Source organism: Rhamphochromis sp. 'chilingali' (assembly GCF_963969265.1).
Source record: "Rhamphochromis sp. 'chilingali' genome assembly, chromosome: 2".
NCBI lineage: Eukaryota > Metazoa > Chordata > Actinopteri > Cichliformes > Cichlidae > Rhamphochromis > Rhamphochromis sp. 'chilingali'.
Genome location: NC_137930.1, coordinates 66,893,548 through 66,911,067, shown reverse-complemented (window position 1 = coordinate 66,911,067; position 17,520 = coordinate 66,893,548). Strand labels below are relative to the sequence as shown.

Sequence of the window (17,520 nt, the reverse complement as noted above, 5' to 3'; positions counted from 1 at the left end):
CATGAAAGTAAAACAAGCAATTTATCGGCACTCTTCTATCAGGTATATGAAACAGTTGTTTCGCTCCTTCACAGAGGTCTGATTTTCTGATTTCCAAATACCCATAATTTGCCGATGTCAAGTCGTTACCGCAAATTAAAAACTCATTGAGCAGGAAAACATGCCAGCGTGTGTTCCTGCCAACTCATCTGTTCATAGTGACAACTGGCATCCATCATTCATCCACAGGATTTACCGCCAAACGTCTCCAACAGTAAAGTATCAGATACACAGTAATCCCCTTTATAAATCTGACCTATAATTGTTGGCTACATGCAACAGATCACACGCAAAACACAAAAGAGATTATTTTACATTCTCATGTTAGTGCATCTATTTGGATCAAGCCATAAAAAAACAGGGGGAATGACCACACGTGTTAAATGGAGACGTAGGCTACTGTGACGCTGCAGGCAACAGAAATATAAGTAGGTAATTTTTACCTTGCAGGGTTACACTTCGCTGAATGAATGAATACGATTTGCACCGGCTGGAGGAAGAAACAAACGACATCCTTATTCATGTAATAAGCACCATCCGTCTGTGGCACTCGCAGGGAAACTATGGGAGGATTTTTCTTTTTCTCTTCGCTAAGAATCAATAACCTCTCAATGAACTGGTGGGTTCCTGTGGACAATCAGCACTTCAGAATGTGTTGTTTAGCCAATTAGAAAACAGAAGCACCAATCAAGGTCTATTCTCCTCAAAGAAAAGGGGCCACGTCTCAATGGAGCGCACAGGAAGGTAGGTTACCTGCCTGCTTTACTTTCGCTCTACTTTACTCGCATTGTTTAAGAGTCACCAATCTTATCAGTTAAAGTAGAGCGACGGGTATAATTAATTAGGAAATGTTTAGGCGTTACATCAAATAAACGGTGGAAGCAGTGAAAGTGCTCATGTTCAGTTCTGATAATGCATTTTTCTTTACACAAGTGAAGGAAATCTGCCAAAAGGATAAGATTTCTCACTTATTGACTTGCCTCAAGACATTTCTTATTAAAATTGTCATTCTTCTCATTTGTCTTTTTGCGAGACGGCGCAGTAAGCTTCATGTGGTGGCAAGAAGTGGGTCTTCTGTAAATGCTGGACTCTTTTGGAGAAGCCACTAAGGGGTTTGGTTTGGGGCACACTTGACATTTCATCAGGTAAGTATTATAAGGCACTGCATAGTTAAATCAGAAAAAGACCTGCACACAGCAAAAAAATGTAGACTTACCACCACACTTTCACAATCCAGAGTCAGACTTCAATTTACTGCCTTAGTATTGAGAGCTTGATATGGTGGTTTTCTTTCTCTGTGGTTGGAGAAAGGGGGGAAAAGCTGTCTTGGACACCTTTGCTAAACTAAATGTTTCTCTGCTGACCAGGAATAAACCTGTGCCAACTGTGCGAGTCCACCTCGTGGTGAAGATGAAGACCTTACTCGGCAGAACGGCTGAAAAACGAAAGTCGCACACGTAAAAGGTCAAAGTTGAAGAGAAACACCTCAGCCGCAAATGCCGAGGGTCAGCGCCGCGAGCCAAAATAAACCGCCAAAATCAACCCTGTAAACAATCACGATCCCATCAATCAGTCACCGGGTTGATTGTGTTCACAACGACAGAGAAACAGTGAACTACAGACTTGGCCCCGCGTGTGAAATACTATACAACACAAGCTGTTCTCCATCTGGAGAGATGTCAGACTCGTCTGCCTCACCGAGCCATGACAAGCTACATTAGAAGCAGTCATTTCACACCACATTCGATTGGATTTGGTAATTCCACCTTTACATGTCCAAACACAAAAAAGAAAATTAAAAAAAAAAATGCCCCTGATGTATTCATCATACTTCTAACTCATCTAACTTTACTTCTAATTCATCATATTTCTGTATTCAAAATACAGAAAATCATTTATTTAAAAAAATAAAGAAAATAACCTGAATACTTTGCAGGTGTAGCTGCCGGGGAAAGCACATGTACCAACAGGAAAAAAAGTAGGAACCTACTTCTTTATCTTGTATGGAGTTTCGTATCGCACACAACTATTTAGAGCGCAGCCCCCCAAGGCTAAGATTACAGCTCTGGATTGGATTCAACTCTTGCCCTCTCCCAGTGAAGCTATTTGATGAAAGGCTTGGCAAAGGCCACATCCAAGTGTGGTGGAGTTTTCTTCCCCCCTTTTTTAATTCACTTAAATTATATGAGGTCCTGGACCAGACTGGTCGTGTGGTTGTAAATAACCTGTGGTGTCCCAGAGGGTGGCATGCTGCAGGCTGTTGTGCTTTGCACGCATTTTTTCAGAGCGCTAAAACCACACTCTGGGTTCCCAGGGCTCAACAGTATCAATTAGAGGCAGCTTGTGAAAAGATGTGCTTCCTCCGTTGCTGTGGTCTGGTAAGAGGTAGGAAGTGAGGGAAGAGAGAGGGAGGAGGCAACTCGTACTGCTGGGACTGTCCGGGTCCGCAAGAATTCAGTCTCCAATTTGCTCTGTCAGCTTCTCCATCCACATATATAGAAAAGGAGTGCAACAACTCATAAACAAGCAGTCCTTCTCATTTTCCTTTTTCTCATCTGAACTGTGCAATAATCTGCCCTCCGTACAACCTCAGCTCAATGGCAAACAGCACACAACTTCAGAATATGTGCCACAAAAGGCTTCTGTTAAGTCCCAGTGTTAAAGGTCCAGGGGGAACAGCAGCTGCAGCAGGTTACCCACAGTAGCTCAACCGGCCAGACCACAGGCTCTACTGCACTGCATCTGACTCACTCACTACACTTAGGAAACACCAGATACTGTAATCATATGTGAAAACCACTTAAACCACAATAATAACAGAAGTCAGAGGATTTCTAACACTTGTTTCCCTTAAAGGAATGAACCTGAACCTGACGAAAAGCAGACAGAAATCCTCAACCCTGCAATGTTAAAATAACTGAAGCAACGGAGCATTGCTCGAACACACCATCTAAATGCAGCAAAGGTTGATTCACAAACATCGGAACCAAAATACAGTCCCGATCAAAGGTTTAAGACAACTTGAAAAATGGCAAAAAAAATCATCATATTTCGCATGGTTGGATCTTAACAAGGTTCCAAGTTGAGCTTCAACACGCACCAAGAAGGAAGGGGAGTGAGACAAAAGACTTTTTTGAGCATGCAATTTATTGAAAACAATGCTTAATACCATGTTGCTTTTTTAGCAATAATGTAGTTAGAGCACTGGCATCTACATTACCCGTGTTTAGTGCATTTAAATTGAACTCGGGTTGGTTTTCGTCCCTGAGCACTCAGGTGTGGACCAAAACAACTGCCCCAGACCCTTTACAGGACGTGGTGATGGTACGGCTCAGCTCGAACTCCGGTGCGCTTCGTTTGAACGTGATCCGACCTCGATGTGAAGCGACTACCAGGTGTACATTACAAGTACTATAGATGTGTCACGCTCTGTACAGGCTAGCAGCCATGAAATGAACATAAATTCTGTGTTTTCTAAATATTCTCACACACTGTAATTTTTAGTGGAATTCACTTGGATTTTTCTCTGTGTGAAAACAAACCACAGAGAAAAGCTACAAGTTTACTAACTCATCAACTGAAAAGAACTATAGGTGTGAAAAAACCCTTAGACTATGAACTTTTCTTACTTTGAACTAATGAACTTTGTTCATTATTAAAACATGGTTCGAAAATGACAAACACTGTAACTGCTATGATGATCAATTTAAACAAATAAATGAACCTACTGTATCTGGCAGCTTTGTTTAAGCAGGTGACTCGTATTCAGTTTGGAAGTCACGAGTGCACTGACAGACGTGATTTTCCAGCAATACAACCAAGACACTGGATAATTTAGCTGGCATATTCATAACAGTCGGGCTTCTTTGGGATCACCAACCGTGAATCCTCTGACCTCATTCCTCTGTCTTCTTACCACTTGAGAACAGCCAGAACTTTGAGAGCATGTAACAGAGCACGTACAGCCGTAATGGGATTGCCCAATTGGTTCTGACAGGTTTGGTGCACAATGCTGCAGCAGTTTTCTGCTCTGTTCAAACAGTGACCTCTGGGGTCTTGATTCTTTGTCCTTCATAAACAACAGGACAACACAAACGGGGATTAATTCCCCTCTATTTGGCGACAAATGGTCGCCTTCACTGGGTCCAGGGAGAACAGAGGGAGCACACAAAGCTTTCTTTTTACAACGAACAAAGGTGCTGGCTCTGAACCGGCCAACTTGTGTCATAACCTTATCGAAATGAGCCAGTGCTTCTTGCCACAGAGATGGTGAGGCACAGTGAAAAGAAGCCTTTTCCTCTTCATTGATGAAAAGGCCAAACTATAGCATCCCTGTTGGATATGGGGGACAGGGAAGTTTTTGTTTCTAATAGCTCGGGGTTCTCTGCTTACACGCCCTCATCCATAGTGCTGTTAATCCCATTAATATGAAGAGAGCCAAGAGCCTGAGAGTGGCCGTGGCTTAAGAGCCATCAGCCAGCATTAGCCCTGGAAATCCAAACCCTTGTCTAGACCCATTGCCAACTTAGCCCAACAGAGTTTAATCATCTGAGACATATTTACAACGACGGCAGCAAAACCTATAGCTGCCCTTTACCAATCGATGCGCTGATTCTTGGCAGCGTTAATGCCTTTCTCACATCACTGAACTGTGGTCGTGAATGTCTGCCACACAAAACTGACCGTGGGTGGGATTTAGACTGGTATTACACATTGTTTAAGGCAATTAGTGTGTGTGTGTGTGTGTGTGTGTGTGTGTGTGTGTGTGGTTCTGTCTGCAGTACACTGTGCGTGCAAGATCTATTAAGCAAGACAGTCTGTCAACTTTAATTAAACAGCCAGCCGAGACAATGAGAATACTCAAAGTGGACTATGGTCATCATCTTGTGTTGTATTCTAAAAACTGATCTCTAATGCCTCAATCCACCACCAGGCAGCACACCCGACAGCTACATATGGACCATTTTTTATCCCACTGCATGGCAGTTGGGTGATTACCCTGCTTCAGAGCCTGATTATTTTAAAGTAGCTATAAAGTATCTCGATCTGGCCTGGTGAGAGCACAGAGGTGGCTTTCAAGGACTCGTGGGCATGCTATATATTCATTATCAGCTTCAATCTTACAATGAGACAATGTATTCCCTTCATTTTAGCATGCAGATATCACAGCGTGCCATTTGATTAGGAGCATATCAACTATTAGAGGTATTTAAGACTCATGTATGTATCGTGTTTCTCCAACGTCTAGACACCATCTGGACCTGTGTGTGTCCAGAAGCGAGGAAGGAGCATGCTCCCTGTGTAAGATGGATTACATATTAGGTTTAAAAAAACCTGGTTTAGCATTACAGCCTTGTTGGTGTGCACAACCTAATCAGATTTAGTAACAATTAGAGCAGGGCGATATGACCAAAAATATTTATCATGATATACATTTGAAAATTTGCGATAACGATTAGGGCTGATCGATATATCGCATTTGCGATAATATCGCGACATGATCAAGTGCAATTTTCTAACCGCAAAGGCTGCGATTATACTCTGGACATGTCCAAATTCATGGGCTGCATCCTCCTGAGGCCGCATTTGTAGACCGATTATGTCACAGCGACGCGCCGAAGGCTGTCCAAATTACTACCATATCCCAGAATTCATAGCGCGGCCCAGCCAAACTCCAGTTTCCAGCAATGGCGGCCGCTACTAAGTTTTAAAATTACTCATACTAATCTTTCTGGGTCACAAAATAAACTTTTAACATATTTTCAGGCGAGAAAGTAGTTGTGTAAACATCAAATATCTGCTCGGTTTATCAAGATATCCCATATTTGCAAAAGTGCTTCGACGTTTTCAGAGGCATCTGCTACCCACCAGCTCGACAGCTAGCCGGGAGCTCGAGGGTTACTGATGCGGCCGAGAACGGCACAACTCCCGGCACATCATTTTCAGATCACCGCGGAGTTTCGCTGCTCGGGTTAAACGTAATATATAAGTCACTTAGACAACCTAAAAATGTTATTGTTGGGCTTTTTTCAGTGTTTTGTTTGTTCGTGAGTAAATCGGTTTGGCTGAGATTAAAGTTATTAGATTAGATAAAATAAAACTTTATTAATCCCCCGGGTGGGTTCCTCCTTGGTTTTCACACAGCTGACTAAACGTCAAACAGAAAACTTATTAAACAGAAGTATGAGACAGTCGAGAATTTACACCAGTGTCTGGTTATATTTTAGATAGCAAGAAGCAGACGGCCGAGTTTATTAAACTCCACCGAGACAGCGGTGACGCTAATCAGAACTAGACCGTCCAATTTCACGCCTTTAAATTTTAAAGGCGTGTTTGTGTGTGTGTTTATACAATTGCTATTATGTTTGCACTTTATGTGTAATGTTACTGACTGCAGAGATCAGTAAGATGTGTGTATTTTTTATTTATTAGTTTTATTTATTTAATATTATTTTTTAATTGAATGACTGTCTAGTAGTTCACAGATGTCGAAAAACTGAGTGTGGTAAAGCCACTGATTTTGTTTATGTATATTTCTGCAATCTGCACATTGTACTGACTTTCATTTTAATGTTTACACCAGGGTTCCTTGTCAGCACTTTATGCTCAGATGTTTGTAAGCTAAAAATAAACTATTGTGTATGTTCAAATATACTGTTGTGATTGAAGAAGTTAAATAAAAATGTCAGTCATCAATTCATGCATCACCTCATGTCATCATAACAGAGGTCTGTCTTCCAGGAAAGAACAGTTTAAAATTAATGTAATATAGTATTGGCCATACTATATGATGTATTGCTTGTCTTTGTTTAATAATACAGAAGACAAAGACCTTAAAAAATAATCGCATATCGCATCGCAATCGCAATATTGGGGCAAAAAATCGCAATTAGATTATTTTCCATAATCGTTCAGCCCTAATAACGATATAACTGGTGATATAATTGACACGAGACAAAATACTTTACACCTCCACAACTTTATTAGTGCAACCCCCCCCCCCAAAACATCAATGTATTTCCACTTAAACAAGCAGCTTTTTTAAGTGCATTTACCGTAATTGTCGGGCTATAAGCCGCTACTTTTTGCACAAGCTTTGAACCCTGCGGCTTTTAGTCAGGTGCGGCTTTTCTATGGATTGTGCATGATTTTTGTCATATCGTAAGACGATTTGTTTTGTTTGTTCCGCTGTTGTACGGCACTACGTTGCCTGGCGGAAGGGCATGTGATCAGACACACAGTATCGGGGTTGAAGAGTGGTATGTTGGTCACATGTCCATCCGCCAGGCAATAGTGCCGTACAAGTAGCGCGAAAAACAAACTTCAAAGTAGCGCTACGCGTTCAGCGGGAGGCGTGGATGACGAGCGGCGATAAACTTGCCGCACATGCGCAGTGCCTTTGTTTTCATACACACATGACGGCGACGCAGAATGAGAAGAGCGAAAGAGGATCGTTGAATGAAATGGATGAACCAGAATTGGTTTGTAAAAATGCTGCAGCTTCAGTGGTGTGGAACTGGTTTGGCTTTCGTGCGTCAGATACACAACAAAGCACTATTTTTGGTAGCGCATGCTAGCGGGCCGTCGTTATTACCGTGTTGTTTGGAAAATACGGCACACTTAAAATCAATCCTTTGATTTTTCTGAAAGTCGACAGAGCCCCTTATAATCCCGTGTGCCTTATGTATGAACTCTGGTTGTGTTTACTGACCTCGAAACGATTTTATGTGCACGGCGCTCGAAAATCTGTCAAATGTTTTAGTACGACTTTGCTAAGCTACGAAGCCGCACCGCTTGATGGATTGTCGGAGCGTTACGGCTGTCGTAGTCAGGAGCCTCGCGGAGTGATACGCACTGTGCTTCAACATAATATTACCGTATTGTGTGTGTATAACCTCTTTTTAGGTTTTGTGGATATTATACATGGTTATGCTGAGGATATGTCGGCCAGTTTCCACTGGAAATGCCTTTTGGTTAAACTGTCAGCGAGGAATTTGCTTGTTTAAGTGAAAATACATTGATGGGGTTTTTTTGCACTAATAAAGTTGTGGAGTTGTAAAGTATTTCGTATCAATTATATCGTCAGTTATATCGTTATCGCCAATTTTCAAATGTATATCGTGATAAATATTTTTGGTCATATCGCCCTGCTCTACTGGATATTTTAATAGTTGTAAGAGAAATTCAAGGCCACTTTGTTGTCATTGTTTTCTGAGGCTATACTCACAGAACAACAATGCTATGAACTAAATGCTGGGCTGGAGTTTATCCCAGCTGGCAGGGTCCACCCTGGACAGGTCACCAGTCTGTCAGCGAGAGACAGAAAACCTTTCATGCTCTCATTCACACCCGTGACCAATTTAGGATAAACAATTAACCTAACATGCACATCTTTGGACTGTGGGAGGAAGGCAGAGTACCAAGAGAGCGCCCGTGCAGGTACGGGGAGAATACACAAGTCTTGGCAAAATTGAGAATTTATCCTCTAAAGACCATGAATACGAAAACCAAATTTCACAGCATTAAATTCAAATTGATTCTTAATCCATCTTGCTGAAATCTGCTTTGTATTTAATTAACAGTTAGTGGTTTACAAGAAGTCACACAAAGCATTGTGGGGAAAAAAAAGTTTCCAAAAAATCCCAAACTTCCTCAGACCGCAAACGCTGTACAGGAAGTTGTGGCTGAAGCATTCAGTGCATCAGCAGGTCCTGCCGTGCCACAACCACACGACCGTTTGCTGAATGTTTTTTACTGGTTCAACCACCAGAATATTCTTTGTGTGCATTTTTACATGTTAGGACATCCACCAATGAAACGCTTTCTCAAGTTTAGTCTCCATTGCATGTTTACAGATATGCAGGTCTTTCTGTCTTATTCCCCCCTTTCTGTCCTCACCACAGTGAATGCAACATAAGAGCCAACATTTTTTAAATGAACTTCAGGAGTTTCGGTGCAGTAACAAAGATGCAGCGTGGCCATATTCTGGGCCCAATGACAGTGTGTAGGAGTGAGAGTAGCATCGTTTCTACTCAGCTGATTCCTATTACCCTGAATATGAACTCACTCCATCCAAGACGCATGCTTCGAGCAATTCTGTGGGGTTTTGTTGGAAAGAAAAGAAACATATCAGAACCCCTCATTAATGGTATTTTTAGAAACAAACGAATTTCTGCCAGGCTAGCTTATCTTGCAATTGTGGTGAGAGAGAAAATAACAATTTCTACCCTCACTGGCTATCTGTTGGAAAACGAGAACTTGGGAAAATTGAGATCCAATCTTTCTGTGGTTGAAAGTGAGCCGATCTTTCCGCGCTGGTGTAAAGGAGTCATGTTTTAAAAGAAGAATCTTCTTTCTTCCTTTTCTCTTTCTGGTACATTTGAAGGGAAATCTGAGAGATACTGTAATGAAGATTTCAAAAAGTTGTCACATTCACCGCACACTGGCAGCGCTCACACGTGGAATGTCAACAGACTCACACTGGAGCTAAAAATCTGTAACTGATAATCAGAAACATTCCTGCTAGAATATTTATTAGAGAAAGTGTGGAGCCACCAGGAGTGAGTAGGATACCTCCCACATGTCTCCTTCCTATCCTGCCAGCAGATTATACAGTCTGGCAGTCGAAGGAAGGAAATGCAGGACCCAAGGTTCTTACCGTTGACAACAGAGTCGCACTGAAGAAAACCATTACAGCTCTTTCATCTGTGCTTTTTTAAAACGAATTCTTTGCATTCTTAACTTGATTTAAATTTGCAATATACCTTTTTTAAATTTTTGTTCTAATATATTTGCGATAACTTTGAAGATAAGAATCATTACATATGTTAATGTCCATAAAATTTCAAGATCACAGAGTCTTTCAAGTCAAACGTGAAGGACTTTGACCCAGGAGATTGGGGTTCATGTTTGTTTGCATCTATGACTGCTGGGTTAGGATTAGGTTAGTTTTAGGAAAAGATCACAGCTTTGGTAAAAACAGACCTATGATTTTTTGGGTCTATTTTAATGCTTTCTAACACGTGTAAATGTTTACCACATGTTAGAAAAGCCCTGGCTGAGTGGAGAACTCTTTCCCGTTAAAGGACATTAAGTTAAAAAGACTTAATATGTAAAGTTTTATTTAACTGAATTTAACAGAACAGCACTGCAACCTAAAACTAACAGATTAAAGAGTTCTTCACATTTACACAGAAGAGCTTTAATTTTCTTCAACTGAATTGTTCGGGAATAGAGGAAACCTGACTCCAATATTATTTCTGCCTCACTTTTTCAGTCTGATACTTGGTGCTGGGAAAAGCAATCGAGGAATATGAATCTGTTGTGATGGAAAACCATATAAGAGCGGTGAGAATGAATCAAAGCAGCTAATCTGAAGGCCGTAACATAAATGATGAGTTGAAAAATGCTGGAAAGCTCTGTGTATCACAGAGTCAGGTGATAATTATGTGCACGTTTGTCATTTTGGTTGCATTACACAGATTCGATCTATTCTAAACAGTGATTATGGCCCCTTTGAAAAACTAAATACATGAGTTTTAATGCATTATATTATTTTGTCTATCTTCACTGACTGTCAGCATGAACTCTGATGTCTCCATCCTGGCAACTACAAGCAACAAACAACCTACATTTGAATCCACTTCAAATGCTCCCCCTGAAACTGGTGATGGGAGAAAAACCCTAAACTGCTTATCGAACGAGACCATCTGGAGACGCTGGATGATAGAAGCCGGGGGCCTAAAGGTTTTTGGGGGGGGTAGCTGAAAGGAAGAGAGACGGAGGGAAAAAAAGATGCAGAGAGAAACAGCAGCGTAGCTACATCTACGAAACCATGTCGTGAGTCCCTCTCTGCAGGCAGGACGATAATTACAGGGCGCAGGCTAAGAAACCCTGACTGGGAAAAAAAGAAGAGATATTCAGGCTGCTGGGTTGCCGCCCTTGGGCCCTCAAGATAACCACAATGCTAAGCAGCAATCCTACAGTATAGGCTATGAGAGTAGGGTTCAAGATCACTGCAGTGACACTGTGCCAAAGAAGAGACAGCTATGGACAAGCCTATACTGGGGCAGGTAGGTCAAAGTATTCTGGTCTCCACCTCAGAGGCCAGATTAAGGTTGTCTACACGTCTCTGAAGTTAAACTTGAAGAAAACTTGAATTAATCTGAACTAAAAACAAATATTTAATAGTTTCTTTTTCCTTCACCATATTTACTATAACATTTGGGTGGTGTCAACATAAGTCACCACCCAAACCTCACATAAACTGCCTCAGCAAAGCAGCTTTTGGTTCTGCCCTCAATCCCAACTTCTCTAATAAAACTTTCAGTGCGTGGAGCTGTACGATGACTCGCCGTTACCAACTGTCTGACCATTATAAATCACTGGCCATGCCCAGGGAGGCTGCGTCCTTCAGCGTGACCCACAACCTTCACACATCCTCACACAGTCAAATTGTACACCATAACACGAGGCTGGAAAAATGAGGTGGGTGCAGTTCATCACATCCATCAAACTCCTGACAGTGAACAATAATCCATAAAGCCAGTGTGTGTGTGTGTGTGTTTGGGGGGTGAAATATATCTTAAAAACAGTCCAGTGTTTACAGCTACTAAATGGAGAAGTTGGCAGCTTTTTAAGCTTCATTAAAAACACCGTCACCTTGATTAACCTGCGCTCAACAGGTTTTTATAACCGAATAAAAGAATCCTGCAATCAAACCACGGAGGTCTTTTCATTATCACGCGAGTTCCTGGTGCACACGGCTTACAGGGAGCCGCAGAATATTGCACCAGTATTTCTCGTCTGACGTTTATCTGAGCTCTCCCATTCCTTCGCTCAGCCCTAACTGTAGATTGCAGCAGTGCTGATATGAACTACATGACGTATGATTCCCATTTTCCAGTGCAGGTGTCAAAGCTGTGTATGTGCTAATGATGACTGTGTCCCAGGGAGGGAAAGGAAAAGCCCCCTCCCCGCGGGAATTTGGCCGTGGCGAGCAGGTCGCTTCTCCACGCTGTCATTCGTATCAAATGAGGGGCATTACCGGCTGCAGGGTCAGAAAACTGACTTGCATGGAATTATTTTATTTAGACTCTGGACAAAAATAATTAAACATGTGTAAACAAAATTTTCCCCTCTCCTTTTAAATGTGAACTTCCTTGGTTACCGCCTTGGTTACCAGGCATAAAGTTATTAATGTGTAACCACTGAACACACATATGATAAGACGCATGTGACCGAGGCACTCCTGATACCATGAGAAGAATGAATTTGAAGAAAAAAAAAAAAGCACTGCTACAAAGCGACTATGAATCCTCAGGTGTCTCTTCTATGGCATCTTTGTGCCTCCCAGGCATTTTATGCACACTGCAATCTTGAATTTTGATTTAAAATCACAAACTGATTTAAGTCTGGGCATTAGTTTCACAGCCAGCAGCAAAGGAGAAACACAATCTATCTTTTCACCGACAGGAATCAATGCCGCCTTGTGAAAAACAGCTATATTTATTTTTTTCTCCTCAGCTGTTTACCATAAAAAGTTCAATCGAAGCTATAAATCTTTATTTTGGGGCATGCCGTCGTTATATTCTGTAACTCTGGTGTCCTTTTAGTTTATGAAAAACAATATCTGAATGATGCATAAATTAGTGTCACAGTTTAAATAAATCCACTCTAAAGGCTGCAGGGTGTTTAGTAATGGCAAGCTCGAAGTCTGATTTATTGCCATTACAAATTTAGTATTTTCCATAATGACAGCATAAAGACATCATCTTTTTTCAAACCTAACCCAGCATTAGCAAGTCAGATCAGTTTGTATGCCCAGGACTGTTGTACTTAAAATGATACAGCACCGCCGCACACACCCTTCCTCTCTCCTCCCTCCTCGCTCTCGGTGGAGCCCAGGGGGGGACAGGAGACGGCTGCTAATTGCAAGCCTGGAACACACGGTGTTAAAAACAGATAACGCTGGATGTGACAGATAGCCTGCAATAGAACAAGATGTCAGAGACAGAATACTGTACGTCAGAGCAAAACCCCGGCTGGGATGGGCGAATTCGGTCACTCATCTGTTTCACCAAAAAAGCCAGAAAAAATTTGGAGCCAAACTCCTGCGGTAATAAATAATTATTTTACAATTATGTTAACATCTCCTCATAGAATTATCAAGGTTTGGCGTCTGTATTACATTCAAACTTGGAGGGGCTATCCAACAGCCGGCTCTCACCTCTCCACCTTCCTATCATGTAAGTGTGTGAATCACCCGACCTAAGCACCAAGTGCAAAACGCACAGCAACACACAACTGTAAAAGAAAAAGTGTCACACTTTCAGCAAAAAAAGAAAGAAAGAAAAAGACCAGGGGGGATGTGCTCAGCAGGAAATGTTCTATATCCAGAGCAGTGAGCAGAGATGTGCAGGAAATACACCACGTTCAGTGTTTGTACACTAAGCTGTATTCTCTGTGCGTGCTTTACTCTTTAAGACACATATAATAAATGCACAGCACTGCACAATATTCTGTTCAGAGAAAAAGCATCCCAGACTGACAACTATGAATACTGGCTGTAGTAATATTGATAGGATGTTGATACAGTGATAGGAGCATAAAATGTGCATGCAGCTGACCTACATCAAGGCAATGGATGGAGAGTAAGGAGCCGAAGGCACTGACAACCATTCAGCCATCAAATATCAAAAGGCCAGCTATGAGTAATGCATTTCCCTGCATAACAGCGACTGAGCCCACAAACCAATGAAATGGGTTACAACGTTGCCTCTTTTAAGTAAATGAATAAGAAAACGCTCTGCACACTCGTGCATGTGTGGAACTGCTGCAGAGATATGAGGCACGTTTTTTTTTCCTGTTGGGATCAATTGATTCCCCAGCACATCTCAAGACTTTGAGACTTTGAAGAAGTTATTTCTGAGGCGTACGGGCGCGCTGCCTGACTACACTTTTCAACTTACGGAAAAACAACAAGCTGTGATCCAAGACAGATCAGCTGTAACACGGGAATGTTGAAATATTCGCCCAAAGGAATTATCTTTCAAGGCAGCTGCCACACATGTCACAAACAAGCACGTGTCTGGACTGTGGACTCTGACAGTGACTTTCAAAGCAGTGAGACATTTCCATCACTCAGCTTCTCCTCAGAGCACAAACTACCGATACGTGATACCTGCCTTCAAGCGGACTGTTTGTAGTGATAGACACAACGCTCTGTTTTGATGCTGACGCAATGAAATGCCTCCTTCCTCCAAGTTGTAAATCATCGCTTCTCTACAGAACTGATGAGGTTTCCTGCTAGTGGATACAGCACCGTGCGTTTGGATGTCATTCATTCACTCAAGTACCTGTCATCGTAGCAGAAATCGGCGCCCAGAGTGTTGACATACAGGACCAGAGCCACGGCGCCGCACAGCAATTCTGCAAACATTTCTGCCTCGCACGCGCGCGGGGAAATACTAACAAAAACAAAACTAAACAAACTGGGAAATGAGAAAAAATAAAGAAAATTAAAAAGCTGCAAAGCGAGACACAGAGAAGCAGCGAGTCCCGGTTTCTAGTCCCTCTCAGTCCCCGTCTTTGTCAGGATGTCTCTGCGAAAACAAGTCCATTCTCTCCCCCCCATCATCCTCGCTGAAGTGCGCAAAGTGGATAATCCATAGGTGGCTTTCTTTCTAACCCATGTTGGGTCTGAGCCCGAGAGCTTTTTATCCCGCTGAGAGTTGGGCAGGAAATAAAACACGAGCAGCGTTTCGTGGATCTGTGACAACACACGCAGCACGCCTCCCTGACACAGAGGAGGATCAGCCTCTGATGCTCAGCGGCCGCTGCTGGCTAAACGTCGCGATTGAGACAGAGGTCAAGTCAGACAGTCTGGAATTGTCCAACATCCGAGTAGACTTTCAAAATAAACTTTCCAGTGAGCAGCGCGAACAAAAACAGGTGTCCAAGTGCATCTAAAGGTTGACAAAAGAACACGGTAGCCTTATTTAATGAAAGTCCTGCGATGTAGTGTGAGGATGTAGATGAGCAGATAAAACAAGGCGTAAAAGACACATAACTGCTTTTTGACCACACATGAGGTTCATTTTAACAAAGCTTTATATTATTCAGTGAGCTCCCCCATATAGGATTTTTATATATAGCCTACTCTTTTAATAATTAATATTTAGTTTTCTAATATAACTTCATTTCTGTCAAACCTTAAGATTTAATATGGACGATTAATCTACTTTCCTTCCGCTCCAAACCTTCGCATTTCTGCAAACTTGACGCAGCTATGCTCCTAACACATGTGGTTTGAGAGAACCCGAGCGCATGCGCACCTCCCCTCCTCTAGAAAGGGGATAAATCACACTAGGTGGGGCTGAGAACCGCTGGTAGGGGTCACTTAATACCGCTAAGAGTAGTCCATAATGTCAAGGTGGTCCTTAGAGTGGAGTTCGAGGGTATGCTTCATGAACGAATATCATATTAAATTTCATAAAACCTGTCACTGTAATCTGTGGCGCTCATCTAATATCTACAAAAGACAATAACATATAATATATTTGCTGGCTACAGCTATTATTGCTTACGTAGGAGAATTAATAATTAAAGAAACACAGGCTTGCTTGGCTGTAAGAAATATTTCCCTCTACTTTAAATGTGGCTTCAGTTTGCTGCACATGTAGACATACAGGGAGCAGCAGCTGAAGCAGACACACACATCCCGTGCGCTTGCCTTGATGACGATTCTTATGACAGAAAAGGTAACAGTTACTTATTAAAAGCTACATTATTGTAATTTATGTCAGTCCAATGACAAGATGGTGTGAGAGCAGAGATCACTTTGACCTAAAAGACTGACTTTCTTAGATAAATGATGACGGGAAAATCTTTTCCTGCTTTTGATGTGAAGAGCAGATTATATGTTTACCACCCTGAACAATGAGTCGCGACAGTGTGTTTTCAGGAACTTCTTTCTCCTCAACAAGGGTCGGAAAAGTTGTAAAGCTGGGCCCAAAGGGACCACTAGAGGGCCCTTAGGCCAAGAATATCTGTGAGAAGACTAAACAAGGTAAATTATTTCAGCCTCTAATATACAACTGAATGCATTGTCCTTAGCTAAATACCGAACATTTCCGATGATTTTCCCGTGATTGCACAAAATTGCCACTTTAGAAGTGAACAAGCAAAACAAAGCTGGGTGTTCTTTTTCATGATGAGTAAATTCAGTGTCTGGTAATTATTAAACTCTCCCAGACTTAGTCTTTTATTATCAGTTTTACATGGCCAGCGTGTTTCTACATTTCCAAAAACAATACATTGCATTTCGAAATTAAAATGATCATCACGACCGTCAACATGATTCTTGGACTTCCTTTAAGAGTATATTGCACAACACAAGGAGGTATTAGACCAGCGGCAAAGAAAGAAGAGAAGAAAAGAATAATTGCAAAAGTGTTGCAGACAAAGTCAGTAGTCTGGCGACTGCTGTTGATTCAAGGTTGTTTCAATAGGCAAGCCCCATCTGTCAGGGCAGCATTTCAATGTAGCCTTTCACAGGACAGCAGCAGGACACTGTGATGTAATACATTTCAGGAATTAATTAGTCTGATCAAAGTTTTTCTGTTTTTTGGCTTAGAGTCTCTGTTGACTGATTATTCATGCTCCTTTTTATTTATTTATTTTCATCAGGTCCATAAATACATTTATTTTCAGGTTCAAAGCGCATAGATTACTTACCACACCTCTGATCACTGGATCCTTAAATAAAATTCATAATATATCATTATGAACATAACTCACTTGATATATATATATATATATATATATATATATATATATATATATATATATATATATATATATATATATATATATATATATATATATATATATATATATATATATATATATATATATATATATATATATATATATATATATATATATATACATATATATATATATATATATATATGATGGTTAGTTCTCAGCGTCACACATATAAATGTTTCACCAAAGTTAAAACATGTGCGTCTGGGGGTGAATGAGAGAAAGAAGAGTGTCCTGGCAGGGTGGAGGGAACGGGAGTGTTGCCCGATGTATGTGACAGAAGAAGACCTCCCTGTACGGATCCTGGACGGTAAAAGAAATTACAAGGACACGACTAATAGTAGGTTCAACAGCACATCTGAGCCGCAAATCGCCCGTGCATGAAAATAATGATGCAAACGTGAGCATGTTAAAGCAGAAAGTGACACTAAATGCAGGCTTTCTGAAGTATGGCTTTGCATGAAGCCAAGCAGCTTAATCCACTTTGTGGACGGTTTGGAGGAATATGCATTCTGCACAATATCAAATAAGAAAACATTTAATATCAGCAGAATGTAATAAATGTTATCTTGACCAGGGTTAGGAATGTGAACTTTCTTTTATTCCTCGTGCGTTCTCCCACTTTTGTCTGCAGGATATCAGACCTCAGCT

The 17,520-nt window shown here is 41.4% G+C and overlaps 1 protein-coding gene across 1 annotated transcript in view; it reads right to left on the bottom strand.

Annotated features, from left to right (window-relative positions):
• Positions 1-14,863, bottom strand: part of tmtc2b (transmembrane O-mannosyltransferase targeting cadherins 2b) — an 83,343-nt gene extending 68,480 nt beyond the window's left edge. Inside the window, exon 1 of the mRNA XM_080871115.1 lies at positions 14,397-14,863. Coding sequence (XP_080727241.1) covers positions 14,397-14,479 — 83 coding nt within the window. The 5' untranslated portion in view covers positions 14,480-14,863. The remainder of the gene's footprint in view (positions 1-14,396) is intronic.
• Between the last annotated feature and the right edge of the window lie 2,657 nt (positions 14,864-17,520).